Here is a 25,597-nt window from a genome sequence, read left to right as displayed (position 1 = left end):
GTAATGAATTACATATGTCATGACTGATGCACTCACATTTCATCAGGACCTTCTCTAAACTTGACTACACTTATGAAGCCTTCACCCTGATTTACCTCCCTTCACCGCACTTCACTGCACCCACCCATGTATTCCATTCACTTCACCTCATTTATCACTTTTCTAACCTTCTTCCTAAAAGTACTTGGTTTACAGGAGAGAGCCCCTAAAACATCAGCAGGTAGCCGGTTCCAGAGTTGGTTGGTCCTATTTACAAAGGAATATTTTCCGATATATGACCTTTGCTTTCTGCTCCTAATTTTCCGAATATGATCGACCCTGCTCAGATAGCATGGCCTTTGCAATCTGTCACCTATAGCTTTCCATGCCCGTGTACGCTTTGAAGAGAGCACATATACGTGCTATCTTTCTACGCTGTGCCAGGGTTACCCAGTTTGAATCGCTCCTATGATATGCAAATTTACATGCTTTCTTTTGCACCCGTTCTAACGCATTTATCTGCCCCTCCCTGTAAGGATCCCAGCATGCTGCCCCATACGCTCTAGTGATGTGTAGGCTAGACTTTTAGTGTTACTATTTCCATTTTTGAGAACACGCATTGTAAAATGAAATGCCTTCCAGGCTTTCTTCACCATATAATTTACTTGATCAGCCCAGCTTAAATCGCTGCTTAAGAGTATTCCCAAGTATTTACAACTGCTCACTTCCGGAATTAGTTGGTCGTAGCGAATAGTTTAGTGGTTCCTTCGCCCGGCTTCTCGTGAAACTAACTGTCTTACTTTTACTTGGGTTAATTTTCATATCATTTTCAACCGCCCACTCCCCCAGACTGTTTAGATCCATCTGCATCTTTTCTATATCTTTACTATTTATAATTTTCCTATATATTATACAGTCGTCTGCAAAAAGTGTAATAGTCGATTCAATGTTCCTCCAAATATCATTTACGTACGCGAGGAACAGAAGCGAACCCAATACACTCCCTTGCGGTTCACCTGACGTTACTATGACTTCCTCTGATAATTGCCCTTCTACTCTAACTCTCTGCGTTCGGCCCAAGAGGGATTCCCTTACCCATACCACTACCCTCGAGTCCACGCCCGAGGCCGCAACTTTCGTAAGCAGCCGATCGTGAGGGACTAAATCGAATCCCTTCGAAAAATCTATTATAATCGCGTCTAACCTTCCTCCGTTATCCAGTGTGTCTGCAACATCCTGACAAACCGTGATTACTTGACTTTCACATGAATATCCCGGCCTGAACCCATGTTGACCCTCGAATAACCAATCCTTTTCCTCCCAGATTTTCCTCTGGTACGATGCTATAACATGTTCCATTTGTTTGCAGACCACCGATGTTAAACTGACCGGTCTGAGATTTGTGACCACTGATCGATCACCTCCTTTGTAAATAGGAACCACTATGGCTTTTTTCAAGTCCCTTGGTATAGTGGCATTATTAATTGTTACGTCCAATAATCGCGCAAGGTATGGAATCATGACTTCCCCACCCAGTTTTAGAATTTCCCCAGAAATGCTGTCAGGCCCTACTGATTTGCTTCTTCCCATCCCTGCTAGCCTTTTCCTAATGATTTTAGTACTAATGGCGAAGGGTTCGCCTTAGTTAGAGCATTGTATCTGCGGGAAATTCAAGAATTCTGTCCGTACCGCAAGGAAAACACTACACTTCACCATTACAAAGATCAATCGGTTAATGCCATTTAAGAAAATGATCGCTGTTTATCCTGAGAATCATTATTTTTATTATTTTTTTATTATTATTATTTATTTGACTGCAAATGGGTTTTTACCCGGTGGCAGTGGTCCTACAATAAGACACAACAAAACATAAGACAACAAAAACAATAAGAAACAACAGAACAATGAGACAGAACAAAACAATAAGACACAAAAAAAAACATAAGACAACAAAAACAATAACAACAGAACAATGAGACAGAACAAAACAATAACAAAAAAACATAAGACAACAAAAACAATAACAATGAGACACAACAAAACAGTAAGACAAAAAGACATAAGACACAACAAAACAATGAGACACAAAAAACATAAGGCACAACAAGAACAATAAGATCATACGAAACCCACAAATACACAATGAATGGTTATTAATTGTGAAAGCGGTTGGAACACATACCACAGGACTGTCAAGGGTTCTAACTGCTTCATCAAGATTTTCGGCTACTAAACATGCCTTCTCTTTTTAAACATTCGAATTTCTAATTGTTTACTGGAATATTAAATTGCAATCCCCCCGCTGTCCACCATTTGAGCCTTTACGTTTCCACAACTGTTGTGAAACCACCGTCCACACGTGTCGCATTGAGTTCCAGATTTTAGGTTTCTGTCGCACACACTACACAAAACTTGCAAAATGTTCTCAGCCTCCACACCGCTGATTATCAACAGCACAGCTAAAGCCGCTGCACACAGAATCGTATTCCCTAAGTAACTTCCACCATGTCCAAATCTGTCTCGTCCTTGTACAGAACTCCATGAAGTCCTCCCTGCCCAGGTACCCACGCCGGCTTGGTAGTCCTCCAGGTAGCAACCCATTATTAACAGCTCTTTCCCAAACACATCTGCTCACAACAACAACCCAACTGCAAAGTCTTCCTATTATCGGAAGAGCCTGCAGAAGTATCATTGCATACCCAGATTAAAGTAACTATTGCCCCATCATGATTAAGATTTTTTCTGCTGTCAGAATGCAAATGAATACAACTCGTGCACATTTGTTTTGTACTGGAATACTGTGCATTTGAGGCAAAGGGCAGTCACACTCTTGTGTAATACAATGATGAGCATCTCATGATGAATGACGTGAACTCTCTCGGCGCGTAAATGCAGTAAAACCTCGCATCAAACAAGCGAAACGGTGGCAGTGACGTCTTTTTGGTTTAACAATTTTATTCAGTTTATTACTTCCAAAACATTTTATAACTGTTTCATTGGTATGGGGAATGTTATTTAATTTTTGGATGTGTTAAGCAACTGTCATTTTTGTTATTTTCAGTTGCATATTTTACTGATAGTTCAAAATAATCTTACTAATCGTAGGTTACTTGAGTGTAAGTTGCAATGGCTTTATTATAAATAGCCCACCTTCGGAATGCTGTGCTTGGAAATGTCACAATCAGATCTAAGTGACTGGCAGATGTGCATTCAGATGCAGAAAACTTTTGTTTTTTGTCAAAGACATTCCTACATAGTGGCAGAAATATTTATTGTTCGTCCCATGTACATTAGATTTGCTGCTAGTCTAATCACTATTTGTTACCAAAGGATAATACACTAACCTTGTCCAGGAAACTTCAGATGATACATGCTAGGAATTTCTGAAGTACATAAGTGTGTTTTGTTTCCAACAAGTGTCTTGGTTGAGTTTGAGGGCTTGAATCTTATCACTCACCCCCATGTAGTGCCAATAGTAAGAATGTAAGGAAATACAGTTCCATTTAGTCATATCTGATCATAGGTTGATTAGTTAAAGCACATGGATATGTCCTCACACCTTAGTCATCAATAAAGTACACGAATAACTCCACCGTCTTTACCTTTTTCATAAAGTGAGCCACGGGTGGGACTTCAAAGATACAGGTAGATTCTCACAGTTACGAAAAATCATGGAAATGACAATTGCATGTAAGGAAAGTATTAAGTATTACTGTGTAGGCAGTGGCGGCCCATCCATAAGAGCTGCAGAGTTGAAATATTTATATAATTTGTAACACTTTGTTTCCTCTATATCATTATTTTAATATTGCCCCTTACGTTGCCAAGATCCACTAATCGACTGAACTGACAGTAAGTCCGCGGGCGAGGAGTGCGAAGCAGAACGGGGCTATCATCCGGCTGCAAGGATTTCAGCGCGGTGGGCGGTGGAGTGAGGGGCAGTTGACTTGTACAGAGCCTATCGGGGCTGCAGTCCCCGCAGGCAGCTTATAGTAAACACACTTGCCCGGTACCACGTGTTTTAGACTGGTTTCTGTATCACGAACTGTTTCGTGGTTATTGTTAATGGGTGTTCAGTAATTCTGTGTGCTGACTATTTTTTGTTCTATTAATGAAAATGAGCAAAGGATGTGTATCATATTTACAGTAAATTACTTTTTCTAAATTGTCTTTGAGTGAAATAAAGTGATGTAAAAATAATGGCCGCCCTCTTCGGGACTTAGAAATAGCTAAAACATCATCGATGTAAATTTACTTTTCATTTATTTATATTGTCATGTATTGAAAACCAATTTTGAGTTTCCCCTTGCGCAGAACTGCCACTCCTCAGACTCACGAGCCGCCATTGGGTAGGCGAGCCAGGAAACTAACTTTATTTCGCATGGAAACAAAGCACCGGGTGGTCCATAAGAACTGCCTACTATTCACGTGCATTTAATACAGGTATACTCTGTACAAAAATAAGTAGAAACACTGCAATATGGCTGACAGTTATCAAAAGGCCACGCTTCGCCACTGCATGCACGTACAAAGGGAATTTAAGCCTGTTGGTGGAATACATTCAAACTGAAACAAGGAAATGCAATGTAAATCTTTGTAAAAATGTTTGTTTTTATTTGCTCTCTGCTTAAATTCTAGTTACATACAGAAATTTTTATCATATTGGGCTAAAGAAAGAAATCAGTAATGAGAGTCATTGTTTAATTATTAGTGGAATGTCTGAGTTTAGGTGATAGATAGTAAATCTATTATGTATTGATCATCTAGGATTTGAGGTTTTCACGGCGGTGAGTCTGAAGATTGTTGTCTTCTGGGCTATTGCGCCGTGTAGTCTGGTAAATTTCCACCGACGTTTCAGAGGTTCATGCTGCCTCCATCATCACGGCTGTGTATGTACACCGCTAGACCTGACCAAAGCTCTCCTATTGGTCCCCACGCACTCCATATTTGCTCTCATTGGCTAGGATCAAGCTACTCCGGTTACTGTCCGGTCCCTATAAACCTGGACCGTTCCGCTCGATTGGCACATTCATCGCCCTGATGACGGAGGCAGCAAGGACCTCTGAAACGTTGGTGGAAATCTACCAGACTGCACGGCGCAACAACCCAGAGAGACAGCAATCTTCTGTATTAATCATCTTTGCTAGAGCTTATAAAATGTTGAAACGTAGAAGTTAGGCCGTTTGCAAGAGATCAGAGCAATTTATAGAAATTTTCAAAAGGAATTTAGTTTAATCTTTCACCTGAAGCGGATCTGGCGATAACCGTCCACTCCTACAGCGGATGTCCAGAGGTATGCTAGACAGTTATCAGAAAATCTTATTGGTGCCAGTCTTAACGGTGAGTGAAGTTCTATGTCAGTATTCAGGTCCATGTTAGAGGATTCTGGAACATTAACTACGCCGTCAGAATGTGTAAACTTGCAGGTGGTTACAGACGTTTCGGAAGGATGTGTCGCGTCCGTCTTAAGTGGCTTGAAATCGAGTCTTAGATTTGCGTGAAGAGAACTTTTACTTCACGTGGTAAGTTGGGTTCGAATTTTTTGTATCTCGTTGTTTCGTTTTCAATAACAAGTCGTAGGGGCCCTCACCCGTTCCAATCCGGAATTGACCCGAAAGAATGAGCCCTAAGACCTTTTAAAACGTGGCTTGGGTTTAACGGGACCAGAACCACCAAAGTCCGACGTTTCGTCTCTTCTCTGGGGCCTATTGAGAACGTCCATTTGCAAATATTCTCATTTTGTTTGGATTATATTGGAGTTTCAAAGCTGGGAAATACAAATATCAAGAGCACGATCAACTCCCTTTGTGCCTTTTGTCGGAGAGCATCGGACGTCGTAATTTTCCTGTGCAGTTTTGCATTCTGACACCCTCCTCAACGAAATTTAATGATCTTGTGCTCCAAGCGATATATCGACCAAGCTCGGAAAGTGTTTTCCGTGACGCGTTCTTTGCAGCGTGCATTTGCATGTATTACAGCCGTCTTATTTCGATACTTCCCACTTTGGCCACCAGATCGCAGCAAATCAGCGTCTGCCTCACTGCTGTCCTCAAACGGCATCTTGTTCTCACCGTTCGTAGGAAATTCAAAAGTACGATTTTGGAATCTTGCAGAATAGCCAACCTCCACATCAAATTTCAAACAAGTCCGCCCTCAAGTTGAATCGACTGGACGTACAGACAGAGACCACCAGCCCATAACGCGTTCTTGAAATGCACTTCATTGAAAGATAACAGATAATTTTCGTTTACTTTGATAAGCCGTTTTAGCAACATTGAAGGGTTTAGTTTCATTAGTGCGTCTGAGTAAAACACTTTCTTCCATTCTGTAAGTCGTTTTATATAACGTACTGGCTTGCATATAAAATCGATGATAACTATCGACAGAAAGTGGAAATGTAACTGGCACACAAGGCCTATGCAAACATCGTCGAAGTTTGTTCGCAACGCGCATGCGTGATCAGGGTTTCGACAGAAGAACGAACACGGAAATTTATTGCTAGAGTTACGCTCCTCTTGAAAGGGAATTCGAAGTCAAACGTCATCACCCAAAGGGAGAAAGTAAGTGAAGGCCAGAGACAAATGGAGAAAAATTCACAACAAAGAACTTATGGATTTTACTGTTGAAATTGTTATATTAGGACGATTAATTCAATGTTACTGAAATGGTTAGGTTATGTAGCATGCGTGAGCAAGGCGAGATATTTGTACAGCATTTTGGTGTGAAGCCTGAAGGGGCGAGGTAACTCGGACACGTAGGCATAGATATGAATATAATATTAAAATGGATCTTACAGGAGTAAGGTCTGGACTAGATTTATCTGGCTGAAGACAGGGAACAATGACGGTCTCTTTTGAAGATTGTGATGCAATCTCGGTTTTTGCGTTTAAGACTAGCTGAGCGACCATTAGCGTCTCAGGATATAGTTTACATGATCATAGCGTCGTAGATTTATCTCTTGTCCTGTACTTCTGTCAAGCATTAAGACTGTTCCTTCGTATTGTCTGACGTCCTTTGGCGTCTGCCCCCTCCCCCCACCCCCCGGGGGCTTGTGCCGCCAGAAGATCCTTGGGTGTCGCGTTCTCAGGCGTTCTTTGCTAGTGTACGAACCACTGCTTTGCTGAGGCTTTGAACGTCGTATTTATATTCGTAATTCTCGTTTCTCTTCTTGCGTCTTTAAATACTTGCGCGCGCTTAATTCAAAAGATGTAATTATGTCAATTAACTTTGTCATATTTAAACATTAATAATCTTTTCCCTTGAATCATGATATCAGCTTCTGATTTAAGTGAGTGAGAACTCGTGCAATGAAAACGGATAGAACAAGAAGCGGAAGGAATTTTTGAGTAGGCCTTGGCTTCCACAATAAGAGATTTAGTACCTAATGGAGGAGGTAAGCCATGGTCTTTTCTTGACATAAATAAGGCTGTTTCGTTTTACTCCCCTGTATTTTCTATCGTGGCCGATCTCCACGGAGCAGAGTCCTTGAGAATCTAACATATTCCAGTCCAGAGCTCAAGCAATCAAGAACACCCGGTTCGAACCCCAACTCGGCATTAGTCCGATGTTACCCCATTTCGAATTTCTTCGTCCAAGTGGCTGTTGATGGACTCCAGGGGGATGGCAGAGAAAGGGTCGAAGTCCTACAGGGGCAATAATGTAGCAGTTTGCAGCTTCGAGGGCAGTCAGGCTACGTGACTTTTTTCTTGTCTGTCTGCACTAAAAGTGTCAGGATACTCGACTCACGTCTTCAGTGATTGGCTGGCGGTGTTATACTCGCAATGAGAACCAGTCGCCTGGTACGGCCAGACGCAGATTGCGGTATAATATTGAAATGGAGCGTAAATAAATATAAAGTCTTCCGTGGAATCATCTGGCGCAGAATAGCGAACAAGATAGCGAGTCTTCGGTTCGGTAATAGGCGGGAAATTGTTTTGACAAGAACGGAGAAACTGTCGACCTAATTACCCGCTGCAATACCGACTGAGAATTCGTGGCCATTTCATTTTGTAAAAATGGCTGACTATGTGTTGCATGCAATCAGGCTGCGACTGTTGGTAGTTGCAGTGAGGGATTTTCACTCGCGAAATTTACCCGTACGATGCACATGCTTTCTCTAAATCCTCCTAAGGGAAATTTTTCTTGTGTATGTTTTAAATTGCGCCTAATTAATTTAGAGAAAATTATTTTGAAGAATATCTTTTAAATTTGTGGCACTTATATTCTCCTTATCTCTGTGAAATATCCTAATTTTCCATCTGCCACCCAGTCAAAATATTTATTAGCGCTAGTTTCGCCACGTTCTTATTATCGATTAAGCGACTAACATGTAAATTCTGGGCGTCATTCATACATCATTTCATCAAAATCCGTCTGTGGGGTCCTAGAGGGTAAAGATGCTGACACGCAGATGGACAGGCGTGTGTAAAGTAGGAATTTCATTTAACTTGTTCATATTAAACCATCGAGAACATTCGGCAGAATCACAGTTACCAGACGCCATTAAAATGGTCCGGTGGATGAAGCTTAGTCATGTGTAGGCACAAGAACTATTTGTGACTTCGTTTTGTACGCGCTTTATCTAATTCTTATAATTTCGGGAAAGCGTAATTACTGGAAGGTCCATTAAAGAAGCCAGACTTTACCCAGTCCCCGTGACAAAGGGGCCATTTACGTCACCACGAAACTTCCGAATTGTAACTGCGCAGGAATATGATGCCCCGAAGATGGAGACCGTGTATCATTCATGTCGACGTCCTTCGCCTTCTCCTCTCTTATCCCTAATAAAACGCGGCTTCTGATACGTGAACGAGCAGCGGGAAATTCGTGTGAAGTTGAGGTCTTGAAACCTGAAGAGAGGGAGACACCAAGGAATATTAAAAGAGGGTAATGTAACTTCGTATGTAGAAGGAGCAGGAAACGTTCTGTTCACATTCATACAGCAAATAGAGGAAGCTTTTTTAAGAAGGGCAGCGGGAAATAAATTTCGACACGTTGGTATTAATGTAGGATAATGCTAACGCGTGTCTGAGGCCTAACCTTTAAAGATGTGGACCGGACTCAGCTGGCGAGGGACGAAGTGACTTGGGAATTTAGAATTCTGCATAACGAACAGTGAGGGTAGTGAAATATATCAGGCTCCGATGGGCTGGGTATGTAGCACGCAAGGCGTGCATGCAGAATTGCTTGTATCATCAAAACCTATAATCCTACATAGAACGAAAGACAATTGTGAAGGGCAAAATTAAACACGTCCTACATAAGCAAAAGGTTTTGGAACTCGTACAAGAACATAAATTCAGAGGCCGAATGTTCAGTCATGTAGTGCGGGTAGCAGCGATGGTTCGTTATCCTGAAAATGTCTAAACTAAAAATGTCCCCCTTCACCAGAATATTATTGCTAATGGCTGAATTTTGCATAAGAAACATCTCGTTCATGCTCGTAAGTTTCTTTAACGCCGCGCCGTAAATCTACGTCATGGGACCGCCGGCTTTACTACCCCGCCGGAGGAAGTTGTGCTATGGATTTCTATCGACCTCGGCCGGGTTTGAACCCGCGTACCTTGGGTCCAGTGGTGAGCAAATTATCCTCTATTCCACGGATGGCGACACGTTCAAATATTACTTTGCTAAAATAACAAAAGGAAAGTTTATAAACATGTTACTAAAATATAAACAATGAAACTAAAAACAATTTAATTAAAAGCAATTTAATTAAAAACACTGTTTAACTAATACAATTTAACTTTACCACTAAGACAATTAAACTATTTAACTAAAATATAAACAATGAAACTAAAAACAATTTAATTAAAAGCAATTTAATTAAAAACACTGTTTAACTAATACAATTTAACTTTATCACTAAGACAATTAAACTATTTAACTAAAATATAAACAATGAAACTAAAAACAATTCAATTAAAAGCAATTTAATTAAAACACTATTTATGTAATACAATTTAACTTTTTCACTAAAACAATTAAACAATTTAACTAAAATATAAACAATTTAATTAAAAGCAATTTAATTAAAAACAGTTTAACTAATACAATTTAACTTTTTCGCTAAAACAATGAAACTAAAATATAAACAATGAAACTAAAACAATTTAATTAAAAACATTGTTTAACTAATACAATTTAACTTTATCACTAAGACAATTAAACTATTTAACTAAAATATAAACAATGAAACTAAAAACAATTTAATTAAAACACTATTTATGTAATAGAATTTAACTTTTTCACTAAAAAATTAAACTAATTAACTAAAATATAATCAGTTAAACTCAAAACAATTTAATTAAAATCACTATTTAACTAATACAATTTAACTTTTTCACTAAAACAATTAAACAATTCAACTAAAATATAAACAATTAAACTAAAAACAATTAATTAAAAACAATTTAATTAAAACACTATTTAACTAATACAATTTAACTTTTTCGCTAAAACAATTAAGGTATTTAACTAAAATATAATCAGTTAAACTCAAAACAATTTAATTAAAAACACTATTTAACTAATACATTTTAAAATTTTCACTAAAAGAATTAAACTATTTAACTAAAATATAAACAATTGAACTAAAACAATTAATTAAAAACAATTTAATTAAAACACTATTTAACTAATACAATTTAACTTTTTCGCTAAAACAATTAAGGTATTTAACTAAAATATAATCAGTTAAACTCAAAACAATTGAATTAAAAACACTATTTAACTAATACATTTTAAAATTTTCACTAAAACAATTAAACTATTTAACTAAAATATAAACAATTTAACTAAATACAATTTAATTAAAATACAATATTTAACTAAAACAATTTAACGTTTTCATTAAACAATTTAACTATTTAACTTTTCGTCTAAAAATGCTCAAACTATACTAAATTGCGCAGATTCATGATGTGCTGTATTAACGATGCAAACACCACGTCGTCCATTTCTGGATTCTGCAAAGGAAATAAACATTTGTATCAGAACAGGAACAGCAATTACATTTTGTTATTTTTATTCTTAAATATACAATATGTGAACTTTAACTGTTTAAATAAAACTTTAACTGTTTAAATAAAACAAAGTAACTACTTAACTAAAGGAATTCATCTATTTAACTAAACCTATTTAACCTTTTAATTACAAACTACGTAACTAAAGGGGAAGAATCATTATTTCTTCAATGAAGGACGCAAACACCACGTCGCCCATTTCTGGATTCTGCAAAGGAAATAAACATTTGTATCAGAACAGGAACAGCAATTACATTTTGTTATTTTTATTCTTAAATATACAATATGTGAACTTTAACTGTTTAAATAAAACTTTAACTGTTTAAATAAAATTTTAACTGTTTAAATAAAACTTTAACTGTTTAAATAAAACTTTAATTGTTTAAATAAAACAAAGTAACTACTTAACTAAAGGAATTCATCTATTTAACTAAACCTATTTAATCTTTTAAATACAAACTACATAACTAAAGGGGCAGATTCATTATCTCTTCAATGAAGGAAGTAAACTCCACGTCGCCCATTTCCGGTATCTGGAAAGGAAATAAACATTTGTATAAGAACAGGAACTAGAATTATTAGCAACAAGTATGGAGACACTTGCAGCAAAATTTATGAACATATTTTTTTATTCTTAAATATATAATGCGTGAGCTAAAAACAATTTAACAAATAAAGTATTTAACTCATTTTCTAAAAATAATTTAAATATTTAAGTGAAAACAATTTAACTCTTTAAGTACTATCTATGTAAATTACAGGCTTCAACCTGATTCAGCATTTTTTGGGGTGACTTCTGTTTGACCCACTGTTCCATCTACCTGTCATAACCTTACCTGGTGTCGTAACTTTTATGTCGTGTGATTTTCATCTGCACGGAATTTATGAGTCGGAGGGAGGGCTGGAAATACGTCAAATGCAAGAATATAAAAATTACAAAGAGAACTTCATGCTCATAGTATGCCTTCGTGGCACTATCCAGGCACTACATTTAAATGAGAGGCAAGTCAGTAATTGCGTGGTGGGCGTTTCCTGTGGTGATAATTAACTGTGAGCGTGTAATTAGTTCTGTGTGATAATTGGGCAAGTACTGCCTTATACCTCACACCGTGCCAGATTCTTCTATTCTGTGATACGTATTTCTAGATGTGGATACAGAAACTTTAAACGAGTTTAATTTGGATAATTTATATTTGAAATAAAACACGTTCGTAAATCAGCTCAAAACTCTGTGCAGTCCCTTAATATTTTCTTGTGACTTTTACTTTTCTAGATGTTCAGGGTTAGTTATCTTACATTCCAGATAATTCCGTTGGATAAATGTTCCTTGCGTCCTTTGAGATTGCTACCAAACGATTCAAAATCCAGAGTTCTTCAATTTGTATTTCATCTTTTCAACAGGGACTTCGAAAGTGAAAGTACGTATTGAAATGAAGCTCACGAGGAGCATTTCAAAGCCAGTTCTATAAACAATTTTGTGTTATTAATTATACAACTATAAATGTTAATGTTTTGAAATTGGTCCCTAAAAATATTACTTTAAAAGTATTTAATTAATTCAGTTTCTCTGAAAATGTTTAACTGTTACATTACTAGGGCTTTGATTATCACTTATTTTAAATGGGAAGGTGATGATTTATGATGGACTTCTTCATAACTGAGACAGCAAACTGTTCCTTTTAGAATTGTGAAATGTCCTTACCTCCAGTCCCCGCCTTATCTTGACGGCACTTATTTTTGTCAAATTTTCCTGCAAAATTGTCTTAAACATTTTAGCTTCTAGAACTTAAGTCACTCCTGACTCTGAATTTTTACTTTATCATCTCAGTGCTTATGAATCCAGGACAAACTCTACAGCAACTCGCCTCTTGGCAACATATATATATATATATATGCATGTACATGACGTCCCTAAGGGGAGTTTGCGTGCAGTTAACTTAAAGGGGCCAAAGGTCGAAGGCATTCGATGACTGTCACTGGCTTACGAGATAGTTAATGTCGTCAAATGGCAAATCTGATATTCAACACAAATATGTCCCACTGTCTCATTTAAAATGGCTTCTTTGAACAAACATTTGCAAGCGAAACCTTTTCACATTTTTATGTATTATGCAAACAGGATGAAGATTTTTCTTAATAATGAAGAAATGAACTCGAAAATGATCATTGATTCAAGCGTGGGGATCTGTTGGGCCCACGTAATAGCTGAAATCCAAAGAAGAGTTGACACTAACCTCATTGTTAGTAGACAGCTGGCAGTCGGGTTGTTCAGTGGCTGCTGTGGCCGACTGCGTGTCGCTGCTCTTGTTTTGTCCCTGAAATTCAGAAAATGGTGGATTAGTGGGCTGGAACCCATGAAACAAAACTCCTGTAACTTAAAGTATTGATACAACGTGCGATATAATATTACGATGGAAATTAACTGGTGGATATTTTGCAGATGCACTCTTCCCAATTCGAATTTGATGGAAATGTGACAGAGGATTTTGATGTAAACCCAACAGAAATGGTTAACAGGAATGAAAGTTTAATTATAGGAGATTTCTGTGCTCAAGTAGGAAATGACGTAATTCTCGTAGGTCAAGAAAAATGGAGACGTGTGCATAATTAACGCCCTTACAAATATAAACTATTTGTAACATATCTTTGCTCTCAAAAGCCAGTTTCTTTTTAAAGAAACACAATTAATGTTTAAAACTTAGAATAGAGTTTTAGTGATTTATATAGTGAAATCTGCTAAATAAGTTCAACTGCAATGCGTTCTTACAAACAAGGGAAGATAAACTTCCCAACCAACCCCGATAATCGAGAGTTTACTCTAGTCATTTTTCGCCACTGACATTCCACACTCGTTTGTTTTCCACGTGCAAGCGACAGATGGCAGGCGAGTGACTTCGTCCAAAGTGTAATGACGACGACTTACCTCTGACGAAGTGTCACCTCGTGTGCCTGTTGTTCCTCCTCTTCGATGGTCTTCAGCAGGCAGGGGACGGGCGCTGTTGGTCTGCGCCGTCTTGAGGCGTCGCTTCGCCTTCTGGCGTCTTGTTCGCTGCAATTTCTTCTTGCGGGCCTGCTCCCGAAGAAGCTTCTGCGTGCGGGCCTCCTGAGGGATGTAGACGTAATCTGAAAACAGAAAGAATGACTTTCAGGTCACAGCATTCCGTAAACGGTTGCTTCTTATCGCGTCGTTTGACGTGAGAGGTGCAAAATCAGCGACATTCATACATCATGCAACACAGAAAGACAGGAACAGTAAAATGCCTTTTGATCATATCTAATCGCAAAATTAAATGTTTAAGTTCATCCCATTTTAATATTATAACTTCTCGATATCTGGGTTCTGGTGCCGTGACTCGTAAGTATATGAAAAGGTTTTGGAGAAAATAAAGACTCGTCAAAAGTTCTCTTACTTAAAATCGCTAGCAGTCAATCCCAAATAAATCAAAATCGGTGATGTTTCTCAAAATTCTCGGCTATATTTTTTGGAATTTTCTGCTGCTTGTTGCCAGTGAAAGAAAATTAATTACTTACTGGGATATTTATTACTGTGATCTTCTTCCGCCTGGCGGGCTCGTTCATAATACTTTTCCTTCTGCTCCACGTCAATGGCCCTCCACATGCAGCCAAGTCTGCAAATACAAAAAGGGAACTTGTAAGAACACAGGCAGATTGCAGGACGAACGTCCAGGGGTTGCAGCTGGGTAAAGGCAAACGCAGTGGCGTATGAGAGCGAACGAAATGTTTCACCTGTTCTCGACGATCAGAACATTTTTAGCAAAGGGAAATTAGATATCCAATTTCGAAATAACCCCATGCATTCTCTGCCCACTTAAGATTTTTTCCATTCTTACATTGAAAGAATTGTTCCGGGAGGTCTCATAAATTCTACTTCTCTGCTAGACTTCTGTCCTGTATATCATGTGTTCTGTTTATAATTAAGTAAATATAGATTTATAATCCAGCAATGAAAATCAAACCAGCCTTTAATATAATGTGCTGAGTTTGTGGGTCGAAATTTACAAGATTCAACCGTTTTTTTAATTACTAGGGCTCATAGTTTAACATCATCACAATTATCAGCATTTGTCTTTTTCTCTCTTTGAGTAGAACAAATTTCTAAGTGCGCGTTCAGAACACGAGAAAATTCTCACACATAATTTTACACGATCGCACCGGTGCCATGTTTATAATCGATGATCATACGTAATTTGCTGCTATTCTTATAATTTCGCTTGAAACCAAATTAAATATTCTTAGCTCCAGCGGTCCACTAGTTATCGCTTTGAGACTCAAAGCAAGTTCAAATGTTTAATGCGGTCGCCATGTTTTTTGTTGTTTTATTTTACCAAAAAATTCTATAATTAGTGCTTTAATAATCAATAACTTTTTATTTATGGGATTGCATGATTCTCGGTGTAAATAAGGATTGTTTCCTTAAACGACATCTACCAGCTGATATATAGAATTGTGAAGTCTGTTTACGGTTTTAGTCATTAAATATTATTCAGACGAATTTCGATTTCAAGGGTTTAAACCGTAAATGATTATGTGCGTTGTGCATTATATATTAATGATCTCATAGCAACTACCAGAGTTTACAGAGGAAACGAATGGATTGTGTACATACATATCTCATTTCCATCAATAATAATAACATGACAATAACACCAACAGTTGTCACAGCATCATAAAAGAAAATACCGCATTAGCTGTCCGTCAGAGCACCTACAAGTCTTGTTCATTTGTATTTACTTCTCCCCTTTTCTTTTATTGGTAATGAGGGTGTGAATAATGGCCATCACAAAGTCTAAATTTAAAGGAACGAGAAGGTTGTCATCCGGCATTTGTCTTTTGCACAAAAAAGAAAGTGGATGAACAGAAATCGTGCATAGGAATGGCTTTGCTTTGTACTGCAGACATCTTGTCTTGAAGACGACAAATTTGCGATAAAATACAATTCACACGTGATGTAATTTAAACTCCACGTAAATGAGCTCTGGTGTGTGTACTCAGGACATTTGTCCGTATACCAGAGCAATAATTGCGTGCTATTTAACCTAAAGCTAGAACGCTGAATGATGTCAATGTAGTCACTGCAGACTGGATTACTGAACAGAATGATCTCGGGGGTCGGGTGCAGTTTTTTAAACTATGTATTCCTGAGACAATAATTTTACTAGGGATATTTAAATCCCCCGTTTTATTATGCGTAAGATTTTCACAAAGTGACGAAAATGGTTCCTCAAATATTCATTAGGCACACAAAATTCGCAAAAACATCAATCGGTTTTTACCGTCAAGATTTCTTGGGTACTGGTAAATACATAAAATTGGGGGGGGGGGGGGGAAAGACGCACCCAAGATCCAAAAACATATCAATAGATTTCTGCCGTCGCCGCCACCTCTATACTGCACTGGCAGTTCCATAAAATTAAATCTAGATTCAACTATTAGCTGCACAAAAACACACTCCACACCTATCGAGCAATTTGAGTACTACACTCGGCACAAATGTCCTCACATCTACCTGAAAGCTAAATATATACGCCATATGTGAAAGAATTCCACAGCCTGCACGTTCTAATTCGTGCTTAGATTTTCCCGAAGTTGGCCACTCTGCAGGAAGCCATCTTGGGAGGTACTTTCGTTTCCCGCAGAGGAGTGCTGACGGCCGGACCCTAACATAACCTAAAAGTAGGTTCCTTTTACTTCAAAACCTTGATTTCACCCATAGTTTCTTTATGGGTGTGAAGGTTGATCTATAACACTAAGGGAGGAATGTGGACTGAGGATGTATGATAACAGTGGCTGAGAATATTTGGACAGAAACAGAATGAATGCTAGGCTGGAAAAAGTTACACAAGAGATGGGCAGGGCATCTAGCCCCATTTAAGACAAGGAGTCTGGTAGGCAAACCAAATGGAAAGAGACAACCAGAAGATCTAGACTGGATTCATCTGGCTCAAGATACCAACCAGTGGCACACCCTTGCAAACATGGTAATCAACCTTCAGGTTCTATAAAATGTTTGGAATTTCTTGAGTGATTGGGCAAATGTTGGCTTCTGAGGAAGGACTGGGCTTTTTGGAAGAGCAGAGCTATATGACATGTCCAAAGATGCTGCCAACACATATGTAAAAGTGCCTAATGGAGAAGTCCAGGAAGATGTTAAGGAGAAGTATAAGGAAATTCTTTATTGATGTATTTGGATTTAGAAAAGACAACTATGATAGCCGAAGAACATTTTTTTACAACATTACTGCCTCTGTAAATGAAGATGATTAATAAAAACATGAAAATGTTTACTGCATTTCACAAAGTCAATGAAGCAGCTCTCCATTGTCCAATGTTCCTGTAACGTATCAGACTACAAATGTAACAGTGAATTAAGTGGCACTCATGGTTAGGGTCGATATTGCAGTTATTATACAAAAGCTGTTCCTTTTAACGTTAATCCTCCCCCCCCTCAGGGTGCTCTGTTCTCTCGAAATGTCAGTGTTTACTCCAGTAAACCACCTTACATGGCTGGTAGCCCTAGAAGAAATCATTACATTCAACGTTGGACGTAACATAAAATCATGAAAATATGTAAAGTAAAGTAAAGTTTGTCCCACTATATGCCATGTAGGCGTTTGGGGTGAGTGGAGGTATAGCTCCTCCCTTCCTTGACCTCTGCACTAGATGGGGGTGAGTGGTCAGCATCACGCCCCGGCCGGCTTTACCCCCGGTTCCCATTGTAGAGGAGGCTGGGTGGGCCCCAGAGCCGGTCTGGACGCAGAGGCTAGAGGAAAAATCCTCTGCCCCCGTTGGAGATCGAACCCCGGTCGTCCAGCCCGTAGCTAGTCACTATACTGACTGAGCTATACCTAATTTATATTTGTGTTATCTTTTCAATCATCTTAACTTTTAAAATTGTTTTCCTGTCATATCGTAGCATAGCAATTCAGATAAAAGATTTTGCGAAATAATGTTGACATCTATCACCACAAAAGCAAAAGCTAAACCCACACCACACTGGAAACTTCAAATAATAGGTCTTCTGAATTTGAATGGCTTTGAAGACAATTTGTTGTTCACAAATGCTTTGCACATTAAATTGTTAACAAGTAATAGTTCTAAAGTACACCTTGTATTGCAACTTACCTCACGCTTATCTCATTGTTACTTTCATGTGGGTATTGCAGAGACATTCTCTTCCGCCATTCGCTGGAGTATAGGATGAAAGCATTTGGTGGTCTACGGACTCTCTGAGGACACTTTGGTGTTTCTTTTCCATGTTCTAAATTTCTCTTCTGTTGGTGATGTTTCTTCGGCTCAACTTGTATTCTGTGCTGGTGGTGATCCTGGTGCATGTTGTCCTCTTTATTTTCTGAAAGAATAGTGGAATCCATAAATAACACAGTTTTACAACTATAAGATTCAGAATATGATCAGCAGTATAAAAAACATGGCTGTTTCCAAACTTTTTTCTTCTCTGAAGAATTACAAACATCTTATGCAACTATAATGTATATTTTACAGGATCAAAGTGTTTCTCAGGCAGTAAATTGAACACAAATTGCCAAGTAGACATTCACTGATGCAAGAATATTATTAGCAGAAACTGAGGAGATAAATGGAGTACAAAGTTTGACTCATGCTGTCATTTTATGACTTGAAAACCAATGGACTGATTTTAATCAACTTTTGTACTGAAGGCACAAATTTGTTGAAGAATCCAAAATGAGTTAAAGATGAGCCCGAAATTATAAAATATTTTGAATAATTGCTATTTATATGACAGCAAAGTTAAAATCTGAAAATACCAGAGGAATCACGCCAAAGTCATTACTCACTTCAAGTTACTTTTTTGGGAAAAGAGAGATCTTACCTTTGTCATCTAAGATGCAATTCACAAACGCATCTAATTCCTCTTTTAGTGTTGTCTCTGCAACACAAAAACAGAAGAGAGTCAAGTATTAAATTCAGCCCACATTATTTTGTTGTATCTAAAAGAATTACAGTTTTTTGTGAAATCACAAGGCAACACCATAACAACTTGGCATCAAATAAAGTGAGAATTATTAAATATGTATCACAAGTTTCAGGTAAATACACTACATATAATGAAACTAATGAAAATGGTAATCCATTAATTAAGTTTTTCAGAATAAATAACTTAAAGGTAGAGTAATAAAGGATCTCAACAAGATTTTTATATTTCAGTATTTTTCTGAATTATCTGATAAGTTGAAGATTACCGTCTTCTGGGTTGTTGCGCTGTGTAGTCTGGTCGATGTTAACCAACGTTTCAGAGGTCATACTGCCTCCGTCATCTGAAACGTTGATTAACATCGACCAGACTACTCAGCGCAACAACCCAGAAGACGGAAATCTTCATACTCACCGCTGTGAGAACCTCAACTCTTACATATCTGATAAGTTATGTCCAAAAGCAACTAACATATTAGTTTTGCTGTATTTGATGCAAGTAATAGCCCCCCAGCAACAGGAATAGCTAATATTTTCCACCCATGCATCATGTTTTAGTTTCTTGGAAGAAATTTGACCTACGAGATAAATGAAATTTTACGTAATAACTTACGAATCAACTTTCTGTCAGAGTCTTGTGTATATAGGATGAGAAAACAGTCTTGAGTATTATTGTAGCTGGAAGTATAATAGGCTTACTTTCCCACGGTCTGTTTTATGAAATATCTGCATAGGGGTCTGAAAATGACAGCAGAGGAAACATGCCAAAATCGTTACTCACTTCAAGTTACTTTCTTGGGAGGAGAGAGGTCTTACCTTTTTCATCTAAGATGCAGTTTATATATGCATCCAACTCGTCTGTCCTAGTTGGTTCTGGAAAAACAAACAGAATAGAGTCAAGGATTAAATTCAGCCTACATTCTTTTTTCTGTATCTAAAAAAGACAGTTTAGTAAATTCACTAGGCAAAACCACAACAACTGGGTATCAAATTAACTGAGAATCATTAAATTTTTACTGTTAGTTGCAGGTAAATACACTGTATATAATTAAACTAGTGGAAATGGTTATCCATAAATGGTACTTTTATTATACTTATGCAATATCAACTCATTTTAATTTGAGGTCACATTATGGAGGTAAGAGCCCCAAAACTATTCTGGGAATTGGCTTATGTATATAGGATGAAAACAAGTCTTCTATATAATTGTAGCTCTCTGTAAAATAAGCTTACTTACACATGGTCTGTTTTATGAAATATTTGCATTGGAGTGACTGATTTTGAGGAAATAAATGGTAGTAAGCACACAGAATGGTGCAGAATCCAAGACACAATGGTCATCCCAAGTCATAAAGTTGTATCAAGGCGGAAGGTGGTCACTTTGAATATTTAAGTAAATAAATAATTTATTTATGTATGTGCTTGTAAAGATGTTTGTAAGGACAGACATGAAAATTCAATACTTTAAATAAATTCTAAAAGGAAACATTGATATGCATTTTCATCTCAACATCTTGTGAGTGCAACTGCAATGGACATTTCCACTGATGTCTACGAGATTTACAACATATTTTATGCACATGCCTTGCATAAATGAAACCATTTTAATGCAGCCTCCTTTTGAGTAATTCTGTCGTATTCTTTACAGTATTATTAGGTCTTCTGGGAAAAGAGACCAAATTTGGGAGATGTTTTAATAATTGTCATTATTGGCTCAATCTAACAATAACACCTGAATTAAATTGGAAGCTGACCACACAAAGCTTGTTTGAAATGTAAATAGGCCTGAAAAATAAAATAATACGTAGGCTATATTAGGAAGAGGCCATACGCAAGTTTACTTTATTGTAAAATTGCCTTCAAGCTTGACCAACCACTGACAATGTAAAACTGTTTTGTGATGACTTTGATTTTGCAACGAACTCGGAACACCTGAACGGATTATGATTAAATTTGTTTTTAGGGATATTTCAAACTTTTCTGCGCATTCAAATTCTTTTTTAAAAAATTGGCAGTATCTTACAGGAACAAAATTATTTCTTATGCAATATGTTGAACACAAATTGCCAAGTAGACATTCAATGATGCAAAAATGTTATTAGCAGAAGCTGTAGAGATAAATGGAGTACAAGGTTGACTCATGCTGTCATTTTATGACTTGAAAACTAATGGACTGATTTTGATGAATTTTTGTACTGAAGGCACAAATTTGTCAAATAATCCAAGATGTCCTAAAGATGAGCCCAAATAATAACATATTTTGAATAATTGCTGTTTCGAAGACAGCAAAGTTAAAATCTGGAAATGACAGCAGAGGAAACACATCAAAATCTTTACTCAATTCAAGTTACTTTTTTGGGAGGAGAGAGGTCTTACCTTTGTCGAACAGGATGCCATTGATGAACATATCAAACTCCTCCATGTTTATACTTGGTAACTATGAACACAGAAACAGAACAATCAAGGATTAAATTCAGCCAACATTATTTTCTGTATCTAAAAAAATGACAGTTTAGTGAATTCACTAGGCAACACCATAACTACTTGGGATCAAATTAAATGAGAATTATTAAATTTGTACCACAAGTTGCAGGTAAATACACTATATATAATGAAACTGGTGAAAATGGTAATCCATTAGTTGAGTTTGCCTAAATGAATAATTTAATTGTAGTGGTAGAGGGGTTTACTGATGTGCACTTTGACCCTTTAGAAGCATCATGACCAAATACTTGTGATGAGGCAAACAGTGGGAAAATGCTTTGAATATAACACAGATGTGCCTGTGTTATTTATTTATCTCAGGCAAGCTTTTCACAGCATATATAGAATTGAATTATTTATTTATTTAGGATCTTATGCTATAGCTGAAAAAATAATAAGGAACTGAAGGTAAATGAAATATTGTTAGAAATCCAAAAAAATTTGTGCTAATGTTGATGATATTTTCTTGGTTGCAAGAAATGTTCCAGCATTAAAAGAATTATTATCTGCACTGGCAACTGAGGGAAGAAAAATGGTCTTGAAATTAATGAAGTTAAATCTGAATACATGAAAATGTCCTCATTACAAGCAAGAACATACCCTCAAAACTTAGAATTTATTTTACAGGCCTACAATGTGTTTTAATTTAATGCTAAAATACTTTTATTAACATTGTATTGCATTAATTTTAATCTATATTAATGTTGGATATGAATACCTTATATTTGGTTCTACGTATTTTATGTCGGAGTACATTTCACACGTTTTCAGTTAATATTAGATGCCTCTTTAAATTGGAATTATTGTGATGGTAAAATTTTTAAACAGTTGCATCACCTTTAATGTTTCGTACTTGCAAATAACACGAAACCTTCCATTTTTCTGCAATTAGTTTATTATCCATTTATAACTGAATGATTAATGTTACCGTAATAAGGGATATTGTGCTTAAAATTACAAGTATTTTTCAGAAAATGAAAGAGTACTCACAGGTCGTGCTAAAAAGATTTCTCGTACGATGGCCGTTAAATTCTCTTGTGACGTCACACCAATCACAGCGATACCAAATATCACGTGAGTGCTATGTCCAATGAATGCGTATTTGCATAAAAAACTATTTAAAATATTCTCGGTAATTAATTTATATAAAATATAATTTAAATTGATATTATATGTGAACTTACATTAGAATTTTTGTGATGATAAGATTTAGAACAACAGTTACGTTATCTGCAATGTACGAAAAAGATCTTTCAATTTTGACGTCACTGCAATCACAGCGATACTGAAGCATTTAAGTGAAGCTGTGTCCGATAGATTTCTAAACACTCGTAGAAATACGATTTAAACCAGTCTCGATGGTTAATTTATAGGTAATAATAGATTTAATTTATATAATACACTTGCGCTCCATATGACAGTCTATTAAAATGTTGACCCGAAATTGTTAATGGTTGTTTCCAATCTCGTGTGAAAGAGAATTACATATCTCCAGAGAGAAACTTTCATATGTTCATCAGGGTATTTATACATATTGTCATTGGATGCAAACGTGATCAGATGGTGTAGCAGGTAAGCTACTAACTGATAAGCCACCTCCAAGCAAACGATAAATCTTGAATGGAATGGAGAAGAGAAAACATCACAAATTGCTACAATTTTAGTGGGCTGGTGGCACACTCCTAGTCAGACCCTTTCCATTTCACATTTATCCCGCAACAAAAAATGGTGTATGTTAATGTCTTGCTGCTCAAATATTCCTTAAGAAGTATACTTACAATTACTGTTCCCCACTGCTTCCATCATCAACTACGTTGACATGATTAGGATTCCTGTCACTTGAGTGGTCTTCCTCTGTGCCATCAACTTCTTAAAACTCTTTTTCAAGTTGACACGGCAGCACTTTTTATCAGCATGTAAAACTGTTGAGTGTTGAGCCAGTTTATTTTCACTTGGTGTGAATTTATGCTTTCAGAAAGACAACCATCCATTGCTTGTATTGTTTTTCATTTCAAAACCATATACTGATATAAGAATGTTAAAGCCAGCATTAAAAGATTATCTTACTCGTACTCAGTAGAAGAATATATAAATACATGTAAGTAACAATGATGATGGTTTCTCATCATCATTATTTTGCAGTACTGCTGTAGTTTCAAAAATCTGTAAATAACTATTATGTGTTTGTATTTATATTAGTACTAGAAAGAAGTGTTGGGGTATTTGAGAAAATGTGGTAATGTTAGGATACACATTTACATGTACAGATTGTGGTCTTCTGTATTATGACACTATGCAGTCACGTTGCCATTGTTTTTTAGTAATGTGAAGATGGAGGCAGTACGTCCATTGAAACGGTAGTAACCACCTATAATACTACATGTTGTAGTCCAGAAGGCCACCATCCGATCTCACATTGCTGTGAAAACCTCACATATCTTATAGCAGACATGTAGATCAACAAAAGGAATGAGGACCTGAAGTATTATGAAAAATGCTTTTGAAATATAATGGAAGTTTAGAGTTCTGAAATGCTGATATGTTGTCTGCATGTTACAGGATGGCTTGCCACAGGCCCTGTCATTGTCATCTTGTCTATCATGACTCATGTATTCGGTGTTGCGTTAGCAGTTGAAGCAAATGCGTGCTCTGGGTGTGTCACACGCCAGACAGGGCAAATGACTGTGGCTAAACTGCTGAGTGACTGAGGTATGTAACATTAATTTAGGACAGTCTTTTCTTTCATCTGCATTAAATTACTTTTTTTTTATTTGTGTAATCCTATAAGAACCTTTTTTCTTGTGAATTCACTTGGCTATTAAATGGTTTGAATACACAACATAAAATCTAATAAAAGTCTGAAGGTTGTTGGCGATAGTGCACTTTGTGTAGTATCTGTTTCATAAAATAATAAAACTGTTTTATAAGCTGAATTTTGCTTCCATCTTCCTGTAAAGAAGGAGAAGGTAGAATTCCCATCTAATTAGTCTGGACTAGGTCTGAGGCTAGCTCAACCAAGGGGCCAACAGGTAGGATTTCTGCCCTCTTCCCCTTTTGTACCTGAAGACAGAAGCAGAGTCCAGATTTCAAAATGTTGTAGTTTTATTACTTCATAATTTAATGATGGACAAAGTGCAAAATAATAATTTTACGTATTATAATGCATCGTCATCAGAAATCTATACAGTCTGTTTAGATTTTGTTTTGTATTCAGACGTTTGTATAAGAGTGTGGATTCACAAGGAAAATGGTTCTTGCAGGGTTACATTAACAGAAAAACTGATAACACAGTTTTAATCATGCAATTGAATGGCATGGTATAATAAATTCTTCTCAGGCTACCAGCCATGTAAGGTAATGAAGAAGACTCGGCGTTTCAAGGACGATCTATGTCCTCATCCTCAGGGTACACTTATTTTCCAAACATTGGTGTCTTATTCATTAAACCAACTTACACTGGTAGCCCAAGGAGTTCATTATGCTTAGTTGCCATGAAAGCTTCAGAACATACAAGTGGCGTGGTGTTTGTGCATAATGTCATACAAATTAGAAGGACAGTAAAAAAAATTCTCATTTGTCCTCCTTACCAGCATCCTGATCACAATGTAACTTCTTCTATCACTCATGTTCTTGGCATACTCTGTTCATGTGTTATGTTTCGGGGTAACAGCTGTAAACTGGAAAGCCTTGGAGTTTATTGATGCTATGGAATGGAGCCAAGATGAGAAGGTTGGCATGCCTTGTGTGTAGATTGTTGACATACAAATAGTGGCAGTGCCAATGGGAGCTAGTGGAACATGACCTCTGCTGATTGCATTCTTTGCCTCACGAATATAAAGTTCACATTTACTTTGTAAGTTTCAGATCAAGAACTGCAGGGTTTATTTTGGCGAAGTTTGATTATGTTATGCCGTTAAAGGTAATTCCAAATTTGTACTGTTTAATTTTCTAAAATAGGTACTAACAATATGGTGGATGCTCAGACTAGTAAGGTGGTACCCACTCCAGCACTACTGAATGTACTGCCCTGAAATGATAGCAGGAGATAATAAAATATGCAACTTTTGTTAAGGTATGTGAAATGTGAGGATCTCATGAAGATGGCAATATTGTCCTTTTGAGTTTTGAAGCCATGAGGA

At 37.0% G+C, this 25,597-nt stretch overlaps 1 protein-coding gene and 1 long non-coding RNA gene across 3 annotated transcripts; one reads left to right on the top strand and one right to left on the bottom strand.

Annotated features, from left to right (window-relative positions):
* Positions 1 to 11,432: 11,432 nt before the first annotated feature.
* LOC147872742 (uncharacterized) lies at positions 11,433 to 22,537 on the bottom strand. The gene is made up of 9 exons (XM_087355064.1): positions 22,449 to 22,537; positions 21,351 to 21,411; positions 19,791 to 19,847; positions 18,874 to 18,930; positions 18,147 to 18,372; positions 14,535 to 14,632; positions 13,927 to 14,126; positions 13,238 to 13,318; positions 11,433 to 11,536 (listed from the first exon to the last, which is right to left on the bottom strand). Exons 2-9 carry the CDS (start codon positions 21,394 to 21,396, stop codon positions 11,471 to 11,473), a joined length of 831 nt encoding a protein of 276 aa, XP_087211190.1. The 5' UTR covers positions 21,397 to 21,411; positions 22,449 to 22,537; the 3' UTR covers positions 11,433 to 11,470.
* Positions 21,411 to 25,489, top strand: LOC147872741 (uncharacterized). Of its 2 annotated transcripts, none has more exons than XR_015536855.1 (4): positions 21,411 to 21,567; positions 22,430 to 22,532; positions 24,018 to 24,167; positions 25,129 to 25,489. It is a non-coding gene; the product is annotated as an uncharacterized LOC147872741 (long non-coding RNA). The 2 variants fall into 2 exon arrangements; XR_015536854.1 differs by having other exon boundaries at positions 21,416 to 21,567; positions 25,416 to 25,489.
* Positions 25,490 to 25,597: the final 108 nt, after the last annotated feature.

This window comes from Zootermopsis nevadensis, unplaced genomic scaffold, assembly GCF_977971745.1.
Source record: "Zootermopsis nevadensis isolate Lab colony 2312 unplaced genomic scaffold, Znev_1.0 Znev_ptg000024l, whole genome shotgun sequence".
Lineage (NCBI taxonomy): Eukaryota > Metazoa > Arthropoda > Insecta > Blattodea > Termopsidae > Zootermopsis > Zootermopsis nevadensis.
Note: the sequence above shows the minus strand (reverse complement) of the source record. Positions and strands in the feature narration are given on the sequence as shown.

Excerpts from the sequence above, each read along its gene's own strand:
- LOC147872742 (XM_087355064.1), bottom strand. The coding sequence starts at position 21,396 with ATGGAGGAGTTTGATATGTTCATCAATGGCATCCTGTTCGACAAAG. Across the intron at positions 19,848-21,350 it reads TGGCATCCTGTTCGACAAAG|AACCAACTAGGACAGACGAG; the intron begins GTAAGACCTCTC and ends TTGTTTTTCCAG. Across the intron at positions 11,537-13,237 it reads AGCTGTCTACTAACAATGAG|ATACCGGAAATGGGCGACGT; the intron begins GTTAGTGTCAAC and ends TTTCCTTTCCAG.